The sequence below is a fragment of the Myripristis murdjan genome, chromosome 19 (genome assembly GCF_902150065.1).
Source record: "Myripristis murdjan chromosome 19, fMyrMur1.1, whole genome shotgun sequence".
In the NCBI taxonomy this organism is placed as follows: Eukaryota; Metazoa; Chordata; class Actinopteri; order Holocentriformes; family Holocentridae; genus Myripristis; species Myripristis murdjan.
The window spans coordinates 5,092,984-5,114,904 of NC_043998.1; the positions used below are offsets into that span (position 1 = coordinate 5,092,984).

The following is a 21,921-nucleotide window of genomic DNA, read 5'->3' on the forward strand; positions in this document are numbered from 1 at the left end:
TCCTCTTACCACTCCTCAAATGAGAAAATATTCTCAGTCAGCTTTCCTACCTTTAATAACTGTTAAGACCCCCGGCATCAATCATTGCTTTCAGTTTTCATTTCTTTTGTCACACCAGGGGGAGTACAGGCCTGATAAGCAGTTATCTGACGAGGACCTGAAGAACGCCGTGTCCATCCATCACTCCCTGGCAATGAAGGCCTCAGACTACAGCAAGAGGCCCAACGTCTTCTACCTGCGCACCGCTGACTGGAGGGTGTATCTCTTCCAGGCTCCGTGAGTCCACTTCACTCCATTTTATCCCTGTCACTGAGCTGGAGAGATTAAACACACAAGCATACAGTCAACCACACTTGAAGTGTATGTGGACATATGCAGTGAAAGGACCTCAATTCTGCATCTCTTCAGATTTCCCTTGTCTCATCTTCGTCTTTGCAAGGTCACTCCTTAAGCCAAGTCTCCTTTTCTGAACCCTAGTCTCTTTAGCTGGCCAATCACAGCTGAGCCTCCATGCAGCCTCACCTACACTATGTGAAGTCAGGTGTTATGTGTTATGTGTATGCATTCGTGTGACCATGCGTTCATGTGTGAATGCATATGAGGTGACGCAGAGGATATATAGGGTGAGTTAAGCGCAGGGTGGAGATGTATATGTTACCAGGATCCAGGAAGTGGCACATGAGTGGCCACATGTTCCAGCCCCCAGGAGGACAGGCTCTCTGCTCCAGTTGCAGCTTGCATTTGTCCCAGATACTGCCCCCCCTCGTTCTCTCTCTCTCTCTCTCTCTCTCTCTCTCTCTCTCTCTCTCTCTCTCTCTCTCTCTCTCTCTCTTCCCTCTCTCTCTTGGGACTACAAGCAAGGCTGTCTGATTCACTTTGATTATTCTCATGGGCCCCTAATGGGTCTGTTAGTGTATAACAGGCCCTTTTCTCATATATTAATTGGCTGCAAAATTATTTCTTTGTCAACAACAGGGCTGCACTCTCTGATGATTTTCCCTTTGATGTTGTAAGCTAGCTATGTGGCAATGTGTGCATACCATGGAGGGCAACTGATAAGCATTCTGTGTGTGTGTGTATGTATGTGTTTTTGTGTGTGCATTGGGGAGTGGGGGTATTTTTGTAATTGTTTGTGTATTTCTGTGTGTGTGTTTATGTGTGTGTGTGTGTGTGTGTGTGTGCGCACTGTGCCTGAATGTGTGGGTGTGTACCTGTGTTATGTATTACAGGAATGCAGAACAGATGCAGTCCTGGATCACGCGAATCAACACAGTGGCAGCCATGTTTTCAGCTCCTCCCTTCCCAGCAGCCATCGGCTCGCAGAAGAAGTTCAGCCGGCCACTGCTGCCTGGGACAATGTCCAAACTGTCTGAGGTATCATAACTTTACACCCATAGATGAATCCAAAAAAGACAGAGGGAGCTGAGCCTGGCTTTAGACCAGTCTGAATAAAGACCCTGTCGAATCCCTTAGAGCAAGCCAAATCTTTCTTTGCAATTATGCAAATCTTTCAAAAAGTTAAATGATCATCAGTATTATACAGTACATTTTATGCAGTTATTTAAATTCAGATTTAACAGTCAAAGTCATAGCTTCAACACTGTTGCAATACACTATACATTATACTGTATCTACCAGAGCAGCACACTTCTTCCATTTGTTTCATCAGTCAGTCTGCTATATCAGCTGTATTTTGGAAATCCTTAAGCATGGGTTTTTCAACTTTTTCAGCCAACACACATATGAAATTAAAAGTCTACTATGTCATATTGCCCATAGTAGATTTTAGTGAGGACTGGTCAGACTCAGCTGACAAAAAAAACTAAAAAGTCTGCATGGTTCTCATCATTGGACTGTCTCACTGATATATTTCATGCTTATGCCACAGTTTCTATCAGCTGAATCTAAACAATCCTCACTTAAATCAACCTTCTGCAATTTTGCATAGTGCACCTTTAATTCAGTAAAAAAAAAAAAAAATACCAACTATCAAACATAGAACTGTATTCAAAACAGGAAATTCTAAAATAATGTTAAAACACTGGGAAGAGAGAGAGAATTCAAGCCTTGCAGTAGAGAGCAGGATGTGATTACTCCATAACATCATAATCAGTATTGCGCTGTTATGTGTGAAGTAGGTCAGACAGTGGGTAAAAAACAAGGAAAATGCTAAAAAATGGAGACAAACGCAGGCAGAGGGTTGCGGCTGCCTGCATCTCCCTGACGATTATTCCTGACTGTGTGCTTACAGGAGGAGCAGGTCAAATCCCATGAAGCTCGATTCCGTGCCATCTCCACTGAGCTGGCTGAGCTGCGCTCCTACCCCCCTGACCGCAAAGTCAAAGGACGTGAGCTGGATGAATACCGCCAGCGGGACGAGTATCTGGAGTTTGAGGTAAGCTGGACTACAGGGAGCTTCAAAGGACATGATGGAAAAGAAATAAATGAGAAAGTCAGTGAAGCATTAAGTTATTATGATAGTGCTGCAACTCTCTCAGATGTCCATTGCTACATTTCTTCTCTTTCTCTCTATTTTCTTCACATATGCACACACACTCTTCCCATTATAGAAAACGCGGTATGGGACGTATGCCATGCTTCTACGGGCTAAAATCCGAAGCGGTGAGGAGGACCTGTCTCTGTTTGAGTCACAGCTCCTGGAGGACAATGGGCTGCAGAGGGCTCACTCCAGCCCCACGCTGCAGGACAGCAGCCAGGCCAGCCAGGCCAGCAGTAACAGGGATGGGGGCAACAGCAGCAAGGCCAGCGGCTGCAGCGCCAAGCCACGGCAGGAAGGCCAAAGACACAGCTATCGACAGGCCGTCAAGAAGTGAGACGGGGCGGGGGCGCCGGGAGCGGCACTGCGTTGCACTGCCAGCGGCAGGCTGTCTCCCTGCACAGGTTTTTATTTGAGATCTAGGAGGGTTTGGAGCTCTGCTTGAAGGGGGAACGGGAGTGAGGCTCTTACCCCACGCCCTCCCCCAACCATGACGCCCTACCCGGCACCCCAATCTTCTCGTCCAATAGAGAAGGTGCAGATCCAGTGACTGGCATACTAGGCTGACCAGTGCCAGCAAGGATGTTGGGGCAGGAGGTGGGAGGAACGGTGGAGAGGTCACAGATCTGCGGAGATGAGGTGTCATTGAGAAGGTACGCTGAGTGCAGCAGCATACTGTACTATGCAGTAAGATAAGGGAGGAGGGTGCTCTTGGAATGAACAGAGCACCAAGCAGGGACCTACATCCAGCATCCTTTCCTTTTTTTCCTTTTCTTCTTTCAAGGCACCTCTCCCGCCAAACCCTCCCACCTTTTTCTTGACCTTTTACTCTGTTTTGGGACCAAACACGTTTACGCATTTGAAACATCTCGTCTCAGATGACATTTGATTTGGGTTGAATTGCTACCGCCACTCTAATTTGAAGTGCTGTAATAGTTACTAGACTTTACAATACATGACCAGGTATTACAGAGCCATTACATCGCAGTTTCTTTTTTGCCACATCGCCAAGGTGTGTTCACATTCCATGCAGGAGCGTGACATTACGGCATTCGCAGCTCCTGGACTCATTTCACCACAGGCCACTGGTGGCATCGAGCTGAATACAAGTGAACATGGACTGACAGTGTGCAACATACTGGATCAATGCTGAGGGCGTGGCGGCAGTATGCAATGCATCTTGGGTGAGGGCAGGAGATGGTACAGCACCTCTCTCTGCTTCTTCTCTGCTCATCTGATCTCAGAGAGGAGGTCTGTGGTCCTCCTCTTTTCTCTAGCCACTTAGAGGCCAGTTAGAGGCAATGAGACCTGTATACATTCACAATACTACCGGTACACAACAATATAACTCAATACTTAACTGCATCTCAGCAGGAGAGACACACCATCTTTTTTGCTTCACTTGAACAGATGTTCTCTTATCCAGTTGCTTTCGCTCCCGTCCTGTGATGTGCTTCTGTTCTCTTTCTTCTTCTTCTTGGCTGAATGTTGTTTTCTCAAGTGATCCGCATGCCTGCATCCAGCACAGCTTCTTTTAGGCCTTTTGCTTCTTTGAAGGCGACACGGAGAGCAGCAACATGTTTTCTGGGGTTGTATAGTCCTTTTCCTCATGCCGGTGTTCAGCCATATCCCACATGTGTAATCTCTGTGTGTACTTATAGCCTCTCATTTATAAGCCCTATTTTAACACTCACCAGGCAGACCCTGAATGTTCTTGTTTTTTCAATATTTTTACAGTATTTTACAGTTGTTTGTTGATGTTGAACCTACTCCTCCTGTGTAATGTATGTCAAGTGTATGATGAAATATGATATCAAAAATGTAAAGGAATATGTTACCCATATTCATTGTAAACATACAGGATATGTTGTATATAACTCACCACCTGCTGTATGCTTATATTGTATGATATATGACGGTATATTTACAATATATTCAACACACTATTGTGAAAAATGCATAAAGTACACTTAGAATTGACATTCCTTGTAGTCAAAGTCCCAAAAGAGCTACATGATTATCATGTTTTTGTTTTGCTTTTTTTTTTTTTTACTGACATGGTAATGTCTATTGGAAATGGTAAAAGAGCCAGCAGCACAATATGAATATTATATGAATGCTTATGTATGTATCAAAGAACAGCAAGTGATCAAGGATATTTATGAAAGGATTAAGCCACGTGGGAGTGTAAGAAACTAATTCATATAAGGATTTCAGCGACTGTGGGAGGTATTTCAAGTGGAGTGCATGGTATTGTATGACCTAACAGCATGATTAATGTGGATCAGGGTTGCTGCTGTTGTTCAAGATCCATTTAAAACCTGTGGAATCTGAAAGGAAGACGGTGTGACAGTGAAGCTTACTGCTGGGGGACGAGGGTCAAGCACTGGTTCCGATATTGAAATTATTTTTAACCAATGGAAAAGGGAAACCATATCCACCTCATTACATGTCTTCTTGTCATTATAGCCATTTTCTACTCAGGCTTGAATATTACACTTTGAACAGCTGCAGTGCCAGCATCCTACCAGCAGGGAGCGCTGTCGACATTCAGTTACTTTTTTTCCGACCATGAAAAACATCTGCCACACCTGCAGTGCACATGCATGGCAGCACCTGTTCACCTGAGGATGGGTGCTGCAGGGCTATGAAACAGAACATATTTGTGCATCGTGTGGGTGTCAAGTCTGTGTGTTTGTGTGTGTGTTTGTGTGTGTGTGTACGTGTGTGTGTGAGAGAATGCTGTTTGTTGACATGTCTATCTGTACGGTATGTGGATGTTATTGTATGCATGCTGTTACAACGCTGGCTGTTCTAAGGAGCTATATTTCACATGATTGTAGAGAACGTCCTAGCCAGTGTCACATTGTGTGAAGCTGCAACATTAGCAGCCTCCATCCAGCAGTGTTTGTCTCCAATGTTGCTAACTCAGTATGTGCAATTTGAATTCAGTCAGTTTTTCGAACCGCTGATTGAATATTCAGGCTGAACTAAAGCATGGTGTTTGCCTGCCAATCAAAATCAACCCCCCATTTCGGTTTATTTTCATCCGTACGCCACCTCATCCTGTGCTTTTCTCGTTTGCCCTTCCTGCACTTCCTTTCTCTCATCTCTCCTCGTTTCTTTTTCGCATCCCACCGGCGTCACTTTTCACTGTGGTGGTTTTCAAAACTTGCCATCAGGGGTTACATGTGTATTGTTGCCATAACTGACATGCCGTACCTTTTGCCTCTTATGTAACTTGACATCACAGCTGTGTATTTATTGATAGTGTTTGATCCTGCTGTTTATAATGAGGCCAAACTGTCAATGAAGAAGGGCAGCCATGTTTGAGTGCCATTCATGCCTGCTGAGGAGAGGGATAATGCCTATTTTTGGAGCTGCATTGTAGTGAGATTTTAGAAAAAGTGATGAAACAAAATGAAACGATGTTAAATCAAGTGCGGAATAGGATCGACAATTTCACCTGTCTCTCTTACGAACCAGCACCCTTACTCTCAGTGCATGTGGTGTTCTAGCAAAGCCACAGAAAGTGAAGCAGTGATGTATCACAGCTGCATCTCTGACTGTGATTATCTGCCAGAGTATGAAGGGAAGGCAGTTCTCTGGAGGGTCCAACCTCAACAGTCAAGTCTCCAAGGTCCCCTCCCCACAGCTCTCTATTGGTTGCCACCATTGTCTGACATCAAGGAGCAGCTGCGGGATCTCCATGGCACTGGTTTGCATGGAAATCACTGGTTCCCCTGACGCCTCTGTGCTGCTGAAATGAAAGTCAGCGGTACACCAGAGAGTGAACAACCAGTGCCACAGCAGCGGTGCACGCCTGCAGCCATTTGGGCAAATGGTTCTCTGGATGTGCATTTGTACTGTAATTATTTTCTGTTGTCACGGTCCACCCACTCCAGCCTCATTTCTGAATGTGACATGTATATAACGCATGAGATACTATGGTCTGCTTTCATTTATATTAAGTTTAGAGTATTAAATGAAAGGTTAATATATAAGGTAGGTCAACAGTTTATGTCCTTGGGATCATGGCCATTTGTTTTGATTTCAAATCAATATGAATGAAGGAAATGGCTCTATTTAATGCTGTTTTATGCTGATGTGTTTTAGAGAAGCGAGCCAGCTCATACAAAAACTTTTACATGTAGGGGTCTGTCCATTTCAGTGTTTTTAGACTGGTGCAGGTGAGGCGATGTTCATTTTACGCTATACATAGGCTACATGTGTCACTGCCTTGTTACAACTCACCAAGGAAATGTTGTTTGTGAGCTTCTCACTTTGGGAGGCGTAGAAGATAAAAATAAACGTGTTTTGAAAGGTTGGCTGTGTCTGCACATTGTTTTGTGGAGTACAACCCATACATAATACATGGAATCAACAAGCTGGAGGCATTAAAATGTCTACACAGGCTGCAGTGCCTCTCTACAAGCACAGTTTCAGTTTTGTTTAATGATGAAAAAAACATGTTTGCCTTCAGCAATCTTAATGTTTCAGGCGAGAAATTGCAGTAGCCTACTATATACCTGACTTTTTCTCCCCTTTCAAAATGTTTTAATTAATAGATGGCAGCAGCAGCAGCACAACAGAGCCAAACAGGGCTGGGCAGCACCACTATCAACTTAAAATTACAAGTTTTAAATTGACAGAAGTTGATTAAATTAAAATGTGGGACAAGTTCCCTCACGTATTTTTTATCCTAGCATGGCGACGGATTTTTGTTCACATATAAAGTGGTTATTTTGGCTTTATGTTTAAAGTTACGGGTAGGGTTAGATTAAGGTTAGGGTTACGCATAAGATGACTGAGGCTAACATTAGGGAAAGGCTGTGGAGAATATATGTAAATCAATTAAGTATTCCGTCACCATTCTAGGAAATAGTCTTGCTGGAACTAGGCGCAGCATAAAATTGCTCGATGTTTCAAGCAAACATTTTGTACAACTGCTTTTTGCACCACTATGCAAATAAACAAACAAAACAAATTAGTGACAGGCTCAGAAACATCACACCTATAATGCACAATGGAGGCAAATAAGTAGGCTGCCATTTTTTGTGATGTATGTATTTATTTGTTTACTCGATAAAACATGCTAACAATAGTACACCGGCCAGAAGAGACTGAACCCAAGAGTGCGTGTTATTGAACGTACCCCTGTTTCATTTTCAAAAACACAGCCGGGGTTTCTGGTGACGTCACTACTAGGAAAGTACACACTCTCATGATACTGCTGCATTGAGCTGAAAACAAGATAATCCTTGTTTTTCTCGAGGAAACGGCCGATGACATTTTCGTAAAATAAAAGAAAGTAAGTCAAGTTTCCAAGTGGCTTTTCCTTGAGGGTTGACCGGGAGACCTGTGTAGAAACGTAACGTTGTTGCTGTCGAGGCGTTTGTTTCCTAATGCTAGGAAACTGGTCCAGGGCCCCGTCTAATTGCAGGGACTTATGTTGTTGTAGCTAACGTTACTGTTGCCAATAGCTGTTTATGCCAACTGCTCGCTAGCCTATGTAGCCAGCGTTTTAGACAATAAATGTTACTTAATGACACGCTGCTTGGATGTATTCTTGACATATGATATCTTTGGTTGTCGTTTGTCGTTGGAAAAGACAGACTTTAAATACCACGTACATCAAGCTAACGTTATTTTGCTAACATCGAATGTAGCTAATCTGACGCTAGCTGACTAACTTGGCTAACTCGCCCAGGATATAGTCTCTATGCAGTGATTGTCATTGCTTTATTTTTGCTGATAATCTAACTCGATAGTCAGGTTTCCGCCGCAGATGTGCCGAAAGTGGAATGCCTCATATGCAGTTTTCCTTGTTTGGGTTATTGCCTTGTGGCGTTTATGCGGCTGTCATGTCACTTTGTCACTTTGTTAACGTTACAGCCTGTCGAAATGGAGAAGCCTCCCTTCAGACAAAACCAAAACTGCGGAGACTGGGAGTTAAAGGAAAGGCTGGGTATGGGCGGCTTTGCCCATGTCTACCTCTACCAACACCATGTAAGTCCAGTGTTGAACATTTGGTGTGTGCTAGTCCATTTAAAAGTATATTACAAGGGACGCCATTCAAATAAAGCTGTGTAATGACTGCACCCACACTGTAAAGACATAGAGCTAATCAGCTGTTGTTTGAAGTGGAAATAACATGTATGCTTTAGAGTTGTGTTTTTGGTTATTTTGTTTTGCTCGTGCTCATGCCCTAACCCACGTTATTGCCATTTCCTAGGAAACAAATGAAAAACTAGCTGTGAAAATGTGCCGTCTAGAGCTGACACCAAGAAATAAGGACAGATGGAGCCGAGAGATCCAGATCATGAAAAAGTCTGTACTTGTTTTGTTTTCTACTGTTTGCTGTATTTTCTTGTTGAAATGGCTGAATGTAATATAACAAGGCAGTCTGCTGTGTTTATATGACTGAACTTGAAGACATGCAGAGATCATATGCAGATTTCCTTGCATGGGGGTTGTTCATTTGGCACAGGATTTTACTGATAGGCATTCAAAAGACATATGATGTTGTGTCATTAGGACAACAACCCAACACAGTATAATCCATTAGGTGTAGCCCATGTTTATGAGAGTAGACAGCTCTTCTAGAACCATACAGACAGGCACTGTGGGAAGAGATAGATAGATAGTGGTTGGTATGTACATAACTTTGTAGTGGTGTCAGATTCTGCACAATTTGCTTGGGTAATACTGAAACATAGCACAGTTATGACTCCTCTTTTTTGATTCAGGTTGAATCATATTAATGTTGTGACCGCCAGAGATGTGCCAGAGGAAATCGAGTGCATAGCCTTAAATGATCTTCCATTACTGGCTATGGAGTATTGTTCCAGGGGAGACCTAAGAAAGGTGAGAGTCTTCATAGAGGATATCCTACCATGTGATGAGAGTGCTCACCCTTTCTCTTAGATGCTCTTCTCACCATGCAAATACATACATCATGCATTCACATTATAGCATGTTGTGTTGCATGAAAAAGATAAATCTCATGTATAGTTAAGGACACAGCACATCTGTCCATTTCACATTACAAAAGTCTTGCCACCCATTCTGTCATAATATAAATGTCATACTGATGTGATACCATTGCACATGTTTGGCTTATAGGTGCTGAGCAAACCCGAAAACTGTTGTGGGTTGAAAGAGAGTGAAGTGCTTTCACTACTCAATGATGTTGGTATGCACAGTGTTTCACTATATGCAGCTTGTTCATTCATCTCCTGCCCATCTTACTGCCGTGTCGTACAGTTCACATAACTGTTTTTGTGTGCTAGGATCTGGCATCCAGTATCTGCATGAAAACAAGATTATACACAGAGACCTTAAACCTGAGAACATTGTGCTACAAGATGTCAATGGAAAGGTAGAAGTGACATTTTCTTATTTTGTTTCTATTCATGTTCTGTTTAGGGATAAACCCAATATGTTATTGAGGCCCATAGTGACATCTTATATCTTCCACCCATAACAGCCAATACTGATGCTGTTATGCATTTTTCTATTAATCATAGTACAAATGCAAAACATGAAAAGGTCACAAAAATGCCAGTTCAGTAGTTGGCCAGCTGGCCAGCAGTATTGCTTTTCAAGCTGATATGAGCCAGTATGAATAGTCTGTCAGTATACTGGTGGATCCCTGGTTCTGTTCTTCTGTAAAAGTCGATCTTTGTGAAGAAAAAGTCTTACATTTGCTTGTCTTCCACAGCTTGTTCACAAAATCATTGACTTGGGCTATGCTAAAGATTTGGACCAAGGCAGTCTGTGTACCTCCTTTGTTGGCACTCTCCAGTACCTGGTAAGCACTTCGGCAAACACTCACTACTTCTATATGCCCTGAGTTTACAAACTATTAGTACCTGTTTCCTAATATTGAATTACATCCCCCTTTACACTATCTGTGTCTCATTCTCCTCATCCCTGAAAAATCTTTCTTGACCGTTTTCTTGCCTTCATTTACATCTTCCCTTAACAAGTGAAGTGAAATTCCTGCACCAGTAGACTTTTCTGATGCAAACTTGTCTTCTCCAGGCACCTGAGCTGTTTGAGAATAAACCATACACAGTCACTGTGGACTACTGGAGTTTTGGCACAATGATATTTGAATGCAGTTGTGGTTTCAGGCCCTTCCTGCACAACCTGCAGCCTGTGCAGTGGTAGGTTGATGAGATAAGTGGAATATTGTGACATTTAAATTTAGTGTTAGTGATTCATTTCACCAGGCAGTTGTCCATTTGTGAATAGTATATTTGACACTAGAGCTTGCTGGAAAAAAAAAAAAAAACAGTAAGGGGAGACAGCTTTCACTTTGATTCACCTTGTTGGTGGAAAGCCAAAGAGCAGGTATCTGATGTTTTGTGCACTTTGTTCATGGACAGGGGGATCATAGCTATTGTGAAATTCTGGGCAACATTTTGACACAATAAAGATAAGCAATGTCACTTTTATTAAGAATGAGGGATTTGCAATTTGAGGGAAAAAGAACACTGTTCAGCATACATGACTGTATGGTTCAAAGTTACAAAGTACTCATAAACATAATTGTTAGTTAATTTATTGGCTATATTAAACATGTTTTGTTAGGCTTTTTGATTGCATTTATAGAAACCCAGTAAGCATTTGATAGGCCATGACGCGTAGGAAGTGACCAACTTCAACATCGTCCTGGTTGAGCTCAGATTTTCACAGTATGACAGTAAAATTAATGTCAAAACAGCTTTGGAAACTACTTTGAACCGATGAACTGAAGCATACAGTAATGTAATTTCTAATTTGAAAAGTGTTAGGCATTGCGTTTGGCTGCTGAGTCTCTCCCAAGTGTTGCTCAGCACATCAGGGAGCCTAGAGTTTGGAAACGGGAGATAAACCTGAGGGAGATGTGCACTCTTCTTGTTAGGTCCTGATATTATTAAATGCAGGTAGCAGAAAGGAACGATTACAGACATCATCTCACAGTTCATTTTGGAGCTATATTTGGACCGGTCTAAAACTTTTGTGCAGGCTGTTATGTCAACAGCAGTTTTTTCAGTGAGATTAACTAGAAACGGTTGATGTTTTTCATGGCATTACAACTGAAAACATAACCATCCATTGTTATCTTCTTCTATCTTCTTCCCGTCCATAGGGCCAGCAAAGTGCGGAACAAAGGTCCAAAAGACATCATGGCTGTGGAGGAACTGAATGGAGAAGTCAGGTTCTCCACACATCTCCCCTACCCCAACAATCTTAGCAGGTTAGGAACCCATGGCAGCTAAAATTTCTTTGTCCCAAAGGTCTAGTAAGTGTCCTCAAAATGTAGCACTTAACCAGTATTCAGATTTGGTGTTGCATGCGTTTCCTGCTCTGTGGGTGGGGAATTTTTTCCGCTGGCCACAGTAGTTTGTTACTTCAGCAGTGCAAGCTGGGAATAGTGTTTAGTCATTGAAATGATAGAACAGACATTTTACCCAGTGTTGGATTGATGGTTGGTACCAGTTTGTGTTTTTGGACATATATTTGAATCATTAATATGCAGGACTCTCTTGGAGTCAATGGAATCACTGCTGCAGCTGATGCTGAAGTGGGATCCAGTCCAGAGAGGAGGCAAAGTCAACACTGACAGCAAGAAACCCCAGTGCTTTGAAGTGCTGGAGCAGATACTGAGCATGAAGGTAAGTTAAGTAGCAGAGTCCTTTTTCTGTGGGTCTCACCTTAAGATATAGGGCTTTTGTCAATGCCCTTTAGCCTGCTGTATCTAGGCCAGCCATTTGTATCAGAACCACAGACATTTATTTCTCTTGTTGTAACTGCTGACCTTTATTTCTAAAACATTGAGGGAATGCTGATGATTAATAATTATTCTTAATCCTGTTACAGGCAACAATTTGTACACTCATTAGAGATGTTACATTTGGTCTACAACAGGTGTTGAGATGTCTGGCCTCTGAGGCTACAAATTGGGCCAAATGCAGCAACATTTTCTTAAATTTCTCTTATATTTTCTCAAAAATTTCTCTCAGAGAAAAGAATAGGATGGTTCAGTAGATGCACCAAACTTCCTTAAACATCCAAATCTGTTCTTACTCAGGTGCACTGAATGATTTATCACCTGTTTGTAAACTGGGGGCATGTGTCTGAGCATCTGTTGTCAGCACAGGTAACGCCCCTAAACTCTGTATAAGGGCAGCTGTTGTGTCGTGTGCACAACACTCTGGCAGGTGCCCCAGAATTGAAGATGCCACCAGAACAAGGCTGTAGGAAGTAAAAGACCTTCAGCAGCTGAAATCAGAGTTGATTGTGATTGTGTGGTTTGTGAGTGCTTAGCCAAGTCAAATTTCCGCCACATGCCATCCCTTCTCCGCTGCCTTTCCTGTCTCTCTACTGGCATTATCAAATGAAGCAGAAATACCCCCCAAAAAAATCTTTAGAAAAAGAAAATGTGATCGTCCAGAGTGTCAGCACTGGCCTTACAGGAAAATCAAAAAGTCAACAGTCGCAAAAAATCTGTGATGCTGCAAATGTTTCAGCAGAGGGACCGCACAGTTGCTAAAATAAAATTAAAATGGTTCAGTATTAAAATGCAAACCAAAAACTGCATTGCCCAAACAGAGTGCTCCCTGGTGATGACTGCAGCAGGACAGGACAGTTTCTGAAGCCCCAACACCAACAGAGATGTGGTTCTTCTGTATCAGCACTCATTTATTCATTTATGCATATAACTATTGTTACCTGTCATAGTCTGTAGGCTTTTTTGCTGCTATTTCAACAAACTCTCAAATGTCTGCATTCACGTATTCTTATTTTAATGATCAAATTCTTTCAATTAATCTAGAATATAAAATAATAAAAATAATAATAATAAAAAGTCATGATGCGTTTATATTCATTTAATAAATGTTTTATATTCCTGTGTTTTAAAATGTATGTTTCCATGTTATGACAACTGATTTTTGGACTGTGTAAAAGAGAGATTCTTTTCTTATCTTGGTAAGAGTGCCCTTAACCACTCGTGAAATTTTCTATTAAAATTTTTATTATTAGACAAAATAAGCAAAAATAAGGAAACAGTGGTCAATCCCAGAAATCAGTGGGTGCTAACAAAATAACGAGCAAGAATAAGAAGAAATGTGCTCGGATATCGCTTCCTGCATTGGCCTAGTGTCTCTTTTATCTGATCTCGACTGAAGGGGGTGTGACCCTCAATAAACAATGCATTTTAATAAATGATTTACTGGAAAGCGTGTCACCTGTTCTCTCTGATAGTTTTTCTCTTCCGTTGTCAGGTCGTCCACATCCTGAACATGACGACAGCTCAGGTCCACTCTTTCCAGTTGTCCCCGGATGAGAGTCTCCACAGTTTGCAGAAGCGCATTGAGGCTGAGACTAAGATAGAGGTGGTAAACCAGGAGCTTTTGCAGGAGACAGGGGTGTCACTTGACCCCAGGAAGCCTGCTGCACAGTGTGTTCTTGATGGTGTGGTAAGGAATCCATTTTTATGTTTTGCTCTCACAAAAAAAAAAAAAAAACAGCTTAGATTACAGTGCTCATGTTGCTCATGTACGAATTGTCTGCTGCCTTATTCATTCTCAAATGCAGCTGCTGTAAATTAATGAAAACAAAATGAAATCAACTAAAACACTAAACACTATTGTAATTTCCATCTAAACTTCTTGAAAGGTGATTGGCATTGTGTAGAATACCTGACCCACAAATCAGGTTGCACACAGGCTTTATTCCACTTTGTAAATCCCAAAAACTTGCACATAATTTCAAATGAAATACTGCCCACTGTGCACATTAATAGCGATTCATTATTAATGTTTCAGTCTTTGATTCTGTATCCTCATTGACTCTCATTGGCAGCTGCACAAAGATAAGAATATGTGTGATTCGTCTCAGGTTGAAAAGGAAAAATTATACAGAAAGAGCCGTGTCTTCAGATATGATGATTTGTGCTGCAGCCACACTTAATATACAGTCACTTAATATGTGTATGTGTGTGAGAAATTTTGCAGTCTGGCCTAAAGATGCTCTTTGAATGGCAGGCAGAAAAGTGTTTACTCTCTGTTTAAGTGGCATTTTACTCTTTTCTTATATAGAGAGGATGGGATAGTTATATTGTCTACCTGTTTGACAAGAGCCTCACCAAGTATTCAGGCCCCTTCAGTGCAAGACAACTGCCAGATAAAGTCAACACTATCGGTGAGTATTACACAACATTTTAAGCTGTCTGGTACTAAATGTTCTGAGGTTTTAGATTTTGTGAAATGACCATATTTACGATACACATCCACAAGCAAAACATAACATCACAGTCCAATAAATGGTTATTCTCCGCTCAGTTTTAATACACCTTTCCAACATTGCAGTGCAAGAGGCAAAGACCCAGCTGCCTCTGGTTGTGCTGAAGAAGGTGTGGGGTGAAGCAGTGAGCTACATCTGTGGCCTGAAGGATGATTACAGCAGACTCTTCCAGGGCCAGAGGGCTGCTATGTGAGTTACATGACACATTTACCAGTGAAAGAGTCATCTAAATGGTCCCAAACCTCCAGATTTTGTTCATTGTCAAAACATTTCTCAGTTAGCAATGGTAGATAATTTGCCTTTAACTGGCATTCATGTATTGGGTGATAGAGTTAAGTGATGAGGACAAACCAGAAAGAAAGGACTTATACACTTAGAATTATAGAATTTGGATCTTTAATGGATAATACCAGTGTAATTTTATTTTTCCATTCCCATTAATACCCATTAAGAGACCAAACCCACCAATGTATTTGCCAGTTTGAAGCTGCTAGTGTTTGCGCGACTTTATGGAAGTCAGCGGCTTTAATTGTTTTCAGAAATCCATTCAAAAGTGCTTGCAGAGACATACTGTTCTATCAGTGAACATAACCCAGTGTTTTAAATAAGACATCTATCATAATTAATATGGTCAATTTAATGGATTTTTGATAACAGTGGGACCCTAATGACTTCTGAGAGATTGGACAAAAAATCAATACACAGTACTTAAGTAATGAGAAAACTTCTAGACAACTCTCTCATCCAACTTTCTTGTAACATTTGGAACTGTTGACCACAGAATGTGAGTGCTGTCCCCAAATGTTGTTGATGCAGTCAAATGTCAAGTACCAATTTGCTGGCAACCAGCATTATATGAAGGTTCAGATACATTTACATGTGTATTATATTTCCAAGAATAGTCCTTTTTATCTCTTCCTTGTTGCCCTTTGAATCAGGTTCTTGCACACAAATCTCACACTATTTGCCATCCTGGTCTGGTGAATGCTTTGTAACTTTGTAAATGCTTTGTTACTGTCTCCCCCGACCTCGCTGCAGGCTGAGCCTCCTGCGCTACAACACCAATCTGACCAGATATAAGAACAGCATGTTTGGCTTCTCCCAGCAGCTGAAGGCCAAACTGGACTTCTTCAAGAGCAGCATCCAGTACGACCTGGAGAAGTACAGTGATCAGATGCACTATGGCATATGTGAGTGTTTTAAAGCAGCTGCTTGTTTTGATATGCTCCTGTCAAACTCTGAGTTTCTCCTTTTTAATGGATTGCAGAAACTTTATGCAATACAGTAAATACAGTACAATGTATATTTTACTATAGTGTTGAGTAAGTTTTTGCTTATTTTTATGATTTGTCTGTGTTTCATCAAAGCCTCTGAAAAGATGCTGAAGGCCTGGCAGGAGAACGAGGAAAGAGCTGCTGCTTTTGCACAGGTACTTTATGTTCTTTGAACAGAACATTACCTCTGTATAATCACCTGAGGTACAGTATCACTGAATTGTTTTGCGTGTCATTGGTATGCACCCTTACTAATTCAAATTCAGACAACTTTATTTATATATGTATGATGAGATGCTGGTTGAAAGATGTATAGCAGATACAAGTGAAGCCCACATATTCAGCCTCTGCTGAGTGTGAGATTTTCACACTCAAAGGCTCTTTTCTCAGGTTAAAGCCTGTTTGAACTGTTTGAATAAATTTGTTTTACATGCACAACTCATTCGTTTCTTATGAAGATTGCAGTTTTCAGATTTTCCCCATATTACTTCCTGCTATTCTATGTTGTACTAACGTGATTTGAATATCATTCGACTGAATTGTGGGTGATGGTTCTTGAGTGACTCCCAGTTTGTGCTGTAGGTGGCAGAGGTGAACCATTTGGATGAGGAGATCATGGCGCTGCACTCAGAGATAGTGGAACTTCAGAGGAGCCCGTATGCTCGTCGTCAAGGAGACAAGATGGAGCAGCTGTGAGTGTTTTGGTGACTGATAAACTGCAACTCTCCCTCCATACACTACATCATGTCGTGTATATTTATCTTAATATCTTTCTTGACTATGCCATCTCTCAAAACAAAATAAAAAACACGAAAAAGTTGATGAAGGTGCACATAATAAGTAACAAAAGGTTCTTTCCCAGTGTTGTGCTCGCTATAGCTAAAAGCTGTAGATACTCTTGTGCTTATTCCACTTAATAATGCAAGTTCGCAATGTATAATGATGAATGTAGATTTTGGAGTGTGTCTAATCAATAAATTCTTGTCTTTATTGCAGAGAAGAAAAGGCTATCGACCTATACAAGCAACTGAAGATGAAATGTAAAAGTAAGTGACATTTTGATAACATTTACTGTTGGGTAAAATGTTATATTAAGACACCACTTAACATAAAGACCTACTTCTCATCTGGCATTTTGAAAATTAAATTGACCTGAAAACAAATTATATTTGTTAAAGCGTAAGCTGTGTTCTTTGATTTGTGCAATTCATTTCCCTCAGCCCCCGAGCCAGATGTGAGCAGTGACAGCTCTGAGATGGTCAAGGCCATCATTCAGACTGTCCAGAACCAGGACAAGGTGCTCAAAGATCTGTACACCCACCTCAGGTAAGAATCGTGTCGAACACACCTTAGTCAAAATCATTCTGAGCATTTGTTTTACTCTGCTGGCAGTACCATATGTGTGGGATGTTCCTGCATCTTCACTGTCTACATAGTTTTAGATAAGATTGCAGTCATGGAGAAGTCTGCTCAGCTGTCATTAAAACACTCCCCTGTGGTTATATTAAGACTAGATGTGAACTTATTTGACTGTTCTAGCTGCTCTGATATTTGCCTTTGCCTGCTTGGTCATCATATCAACATTACAAATGATTGTTGATCACAAATTTCCTATGTATAAATATCTCATGAACATTCCAATAGTCATCCCTACAGTATCATCACAATATTGACATTGTGATAAGTTATTGTGATATTTGATTTCATAACTATCACTCAGCCCAACTGATCATTATTGTGTTGTCTACAGCACAGACCCCACTCGTGGTAATCCAAAGAGGTTAAAACAACTATTAGACTCAGTCTGTTAGGAAAAGCGCTGTTTGCTTATTGATGTTCCCTTTGCACTAACTCCACTGCAAAAACAGGGGTCATGTGTCTCAGTGGTCAGTACAAGAAGCTCTGTGTTTTAATGAGTCATACATACAACTACATTTATTCATTTTCATCTAGCTGTTGGAGTGATCCATTAAAATCCTAATGGCTTGCCTGTTAGGTCTCCCCACCTTGTCTGCTGACTCTTTGCTCTCTCTTGTCTCCTCAATAGTAAGATCCTGCTCAGCAAACAGAAGATCATTGACCTGTTTCCCAGGATCGAGAAGACCCTGGAGAGCATCAAGGATGCTGACAACACAGTGATGCAGATGCAGATCAAAAGACAGAGAGAGTTCTGGCATTTACTGAAGATAGCCTGTGTAAGTGATTCTCGGCTGTTTCTTATCAACAAGGTATTTTATGTACGCAGTTGACGTTAGGCTGTTTTTTTTTTCAAGCATTCATCTTTGAGACATTCCTGTTTTAGACAGAAAATTATGGAGAGTGACACAGCAGATTAGTGGGTTTTCCATCACTGCTTATGAATCACAATTACAGTTGTGGTATGGTATCTTAATAAAACTGAGCCACAGAGCACTCTGACTGTAAATAAGAATGAAATGACTGTAAGTGAGTGAGACTGCAACACTGTCCACACAGCAGCTGCCTCTCCAGCCTTTCATCCTGTGGGGCAGCATTTGCTCTGCAGCTGTAGTGCCCTCTGTCCTGCGAGCCCTCTGTTACCCCCCACCAACCAACCCAGTCAATCTTATCTTTCTCTTTCTCTTTCAGGCTCAGAACTCGTCACGAAACTCGATAGCCGTCAGTCCGGAGTCTTCCAACCCGCTGCAGGTCTCTCAGTGGTCGCAGTCAGCTCAACCTGTCAGCTCCCCTCACCCGCTCACCTCCCTGCCTGGACCAAATGACAGGTACTTGACCCAGTGATTGATGGACTCATTCATGCAGTGGTTTGGCTTCAAGAAAGCAGGTGTACATGTGAAACATACATGATGAGGTGCAAACAGAAACATCATACAGCACTGATTCTCCCTGATCGCATTCAATAACAACAAATAACCTCTGCACACTGCCATTTAAAACCATACTATTTACTTAAAAGCAAGTAGACTCAAAGTACCTTGGTGGAAAAATGGCTTTTAGCACAAAGGAATTTATCTTTTGACATTCTTCATAACCCCTAACAACTGTTTTGCTCTCATTTGTCATATACTGGACTAGGAATCTGCAATAGATGTAACCTTAGGGAAGTAATATATACATTGAAATAGTGCTATGTTTGGTTATATATGTCTAACTTTTATCCCCCTTGGGTGCTCTGTAGTCTGTGAATTATATAAGTCAAAGGGAGGGAGGGAAGCCGCATACTCCTAACTCTTGATTCAAAATTATTATTTTGTCAGATATCATTTATTATCACTTTATAATTTATGAATACACAGTGTATATGAACTACAAAATGTGATTGATGCATATTGGTAGACTTGTACTGAGATTTGTAGGCTCATTATGTTTGCGTTCTTGCAGTGATGCTGCCCCGCGCCTGCTGCAGGAGAACCAGAAGTACCTCAGTCAGCTGACCAGCCTGATGCAGGAGGCTGCTGATGAACAGGCCAAAAGCATATTGGTAAGTTCAGCAGCTTTCATGTCTCTTGTTCGACTTGTCATGGATTTTTAATGAGCTCATTATTTAATAAGTTCATTGCAAAGTCCTCAGATTGGTCATACAGTTTGACTCATATTTGTGACAAAATGATTCATTTGATAACTAGTTGATTAATCTCAAGGAAATTGAATCAGACTACCAGTCTAGTCTAGTGACCAGCATGAACTGATGAAGCCACTTGGATAAGGGGTGAAACGTCTTCTAGACATATAACTAAGTCCAGTTGATCTGATTCAGTTTCCTTGAGATGCCTATGACCTGGACCAATGAGAATATGCACAGAAATAGTTGATTCATTGACGGTGAAAATAGTTGGTAGTTGCAGCCCTGTGATACTTTTGGTGTTCCTCTTCTTTTTAGGACCAAGATTGGAGCTGGACAAAATATGAAACTTTATCAACAAAACTAAAAAAGCGAAATGCATAAGATCTGTCAACAAATGCGCCATCCAGCTCATCTGTGCCTGCGCTCCAAGTAACACTAAGGACTGAATGCTGTTAACAAAATGGAGTGGCGTTAACATTGTACATTTGTACGTGGACTTGGGATATTCACTTTAAAATGGCTCTCCTGAACCTCTTTACAAAAAAAAGACAGAATACACACGTTTAATGGTGTGCATCCACTCCCATTTTCTCATATCGTGGAAAGTTTGATCAATGAATATTATTGTTTTTATATGAAAAATATGAACACGTGTGTTCCATAAGTTGTTTAATCAGTGTGTGTGGGCATCACTTACCTTTCCCTTTTTCCACACAGACAGTGTTCATCATAGTTCATGTAACTGATGATATTCATTTTTACTGTTTTTGCAAAACCAAGCAAAGTGTAGCACCAGATTTGGGGGTTTAGGGCAAAGAGGTGTGTTTGACAGATGGGAGAGAGTATTACGTAGACACACGGGGAGTTGGTTCAACCTCGTGGCTTGTGACGTGATGCAAGGAAAACGCAGGAAATGTTTCAAGGGGAAAGGAAATAACAATCAAGCAAACAGCACTTTGATACTCCCGTGTATCCTCTCTGTAGAGAAACCCAATGTTCCGGATGAAATCCTGTTTGAATCCCATTTATCCGGCTGCCAAATGAGTGCAGCATTTACAGTCACGAACAAGACAAAAACTGTTATAGTCATTCATATTCAAGTTAATATATTTTACTATACACATGGATTCTTAGGGTTTAGATTATATGTAAATGTTATTTTGATTTGTCTTTTTTAAAACAAAGTGTTATATATCATAGGCAGACGCCTTTGTCATGATATATGTGACGAAAGTGGCTGGCCGTTATGTTTATATAATGTCTATACTGTACATCTGTCTTTTTAAATGTCACGCTGACAATGGGTTTGTTGATTCCTCATTTATGTGCACATTCTGTTTCACTGGATGGCTTTTCTTTGGAAGATTGCCAAGTCTGGTTTCCATAAAACGTCTCGGCACAATTCCCATCGTTGTCCATTAATTTAGAATGAAATGAATGGAGCACAGTACTGAGATGCTTAGGGGAAATTCAGGATGGCAAATGGTTGAATGTACTGCAGTTACACAAATGTGGCGTAAACTGAATCGTCATCTGTAACAAGCATAAGTGGTTACTTTGGGCCAGAAAGAAATCTACCTTCCGAGGTGTATTTATGAAGTTCAAGTGCAATGGAAAAAAAATATTTTTTGTATTTATGTAACATGCAATGCCAGTTTTCTTTCCATTTGAGTATTTGTTCCCATCTGATGGTTTGAACCTGTCTATGAATGTTTAATTTTTAGAAATTGCATTGTAGAGAGATCAAATTGCCTGGTATTAAAATAAAATATGACTTTGGCATGATTCTGCTGGCATTGGCTTTCTTTTCAGTTTAGCAACCCATACCAACCAGGCAAATTTTAAATGGTAGTGTAGTCAGCCTTATGTGACTCAGTTTTCTCAAGTAGGAAATAGTGTGATTACAGTTTAAATTTTAGAAAAGAAATTCTCTACCCTAGCAAAAATAAGTATTTGCAGTTTGAAAGAGGACTGCAGTTTGTCCTCAGCAGGATAAAGAAAAAGCCGGAAACAATCGAGATAATTTGAGCCAGCTATGTCCTTAATTTAAAATCAGAGCAGCATAGCCCTTTGACCCAGTAATTGCTTACTGTATGAGTCACTGAGCTCAACACATTTTATTGCCCTGCATGTGTGCACTTCTCTCCCTTCCTTCCCATGACCCGTTTTATTCATCTGGTTTTGTTGAGGACTCACTTTCAGTCAGCCTTATGACATGTCTGTTGCCACAGGTGTCAGGAAATGATTTAAGTGGGGAGTGTTACAAACAAGAGACAGGCCGGGCCATTCCTGCTTTCCTCTGGGTTTCA

The 21,921-nt window shown here is 41.1% G+C and overlaps 2 protein-coding genes across 2 annotated transcripts in view; both read left to right on the forward strand.

The window, feature by feature from the left end:
• LOC115378361 (PH and SEC7 domain-containing protein 1-like) overlaps positions 1-6,824 on the forward strand; it is a 35,076-nt gene extending 28,252 nt beyond the window's left edge. The window contains exons 10-13 of the mRNA XM_030078597.1: positions 119-276; positions 1,230-1,374; positions 2,252-2,395; positions 2,571-6,824. Of these exons, the coding sequence (XP_029934457.1) occupies positions 119-276; positions 1,230-1,374; positions 2,252-2,395; positions 2,571-2,834 (711 nt within the window). The 3' untranslated portion in view covers positions 2,835-6,824. The remainder of the gene's footprint in view (positions 1-118; positions 277-1,229; positions 1,375-2,251; positions 2,396-2,570) is intronic.
• An 839-nt stretch (positions 6,825-7,663) lies between these two features.
• On the forward strand, positions 7,664-21,398 carry chuk (component of inhibitor of nuclear factor kappa B kinase complex). The gene is made up of 22 exons (XM_030078584.1): positions 7,664-7,808; positions 8,393-8,506; positions 8,733-8,827; positions 9,247-9,364; positions 9,623-9,692; positions 9,790-9,878; positions 10,221-10,310; positions 10,544-10,668; positions 11,637-11,744; positions 12,027-12,162; positions 13,774-13,968; positions 14,590-14,692; positions 14,860-14,983; positions 15,833-15,984; positions 16,162-16,223; positions 16,651-16,760; positions 17,065-17,114; positions 17,289-17,394; positions 18,116-18,263; positions 18,676-18,812; positions 19,429-19,528; positions 19,928-21,398. The coding sequence occupies exons 2-22, from the start codon at positions 8,402-8,404 to the stop codon at positions 19,991-19,993; spliced, it is 2,289 nt and encodes a 762-aa protein (XP_029934444.1). The 5' UTR covers positions 7,664-7,808; positions 8,393-8,401; the 3' UTR covers positions 19,994-21,398.
• Positions 21,399-21,921: the final 523 nt, after the last annotated feature.

What these genes read in the sequence shown, in the direction of transcription:
- chuk (XM_030078584.1), top strand. Translation starts at nt 8,402, where the DNA reads ATGGAGAAGCCTCCCTTCAGACAAAACCAAAACTGCGGAGACTGGGAG. An exon ending in AACCTGCAGCCTGTGCAGTG is followed by an intron (nt 10,669 to 11,636) that starts GTAGGTTGATGA and finishes TCCCGTCCATAG; the next exon opens with GGCCAGCAAAGTGCGGAACA. An exon ending in GAGCTGCTGCTTTTGCACAG is followed by an intron (nt 16,224 to 16,650) that starts GTACTTTATGTT and finishes TTTGTGCTGTAG; the next exon opens with GTGGCAGAGGTGAACCATTT.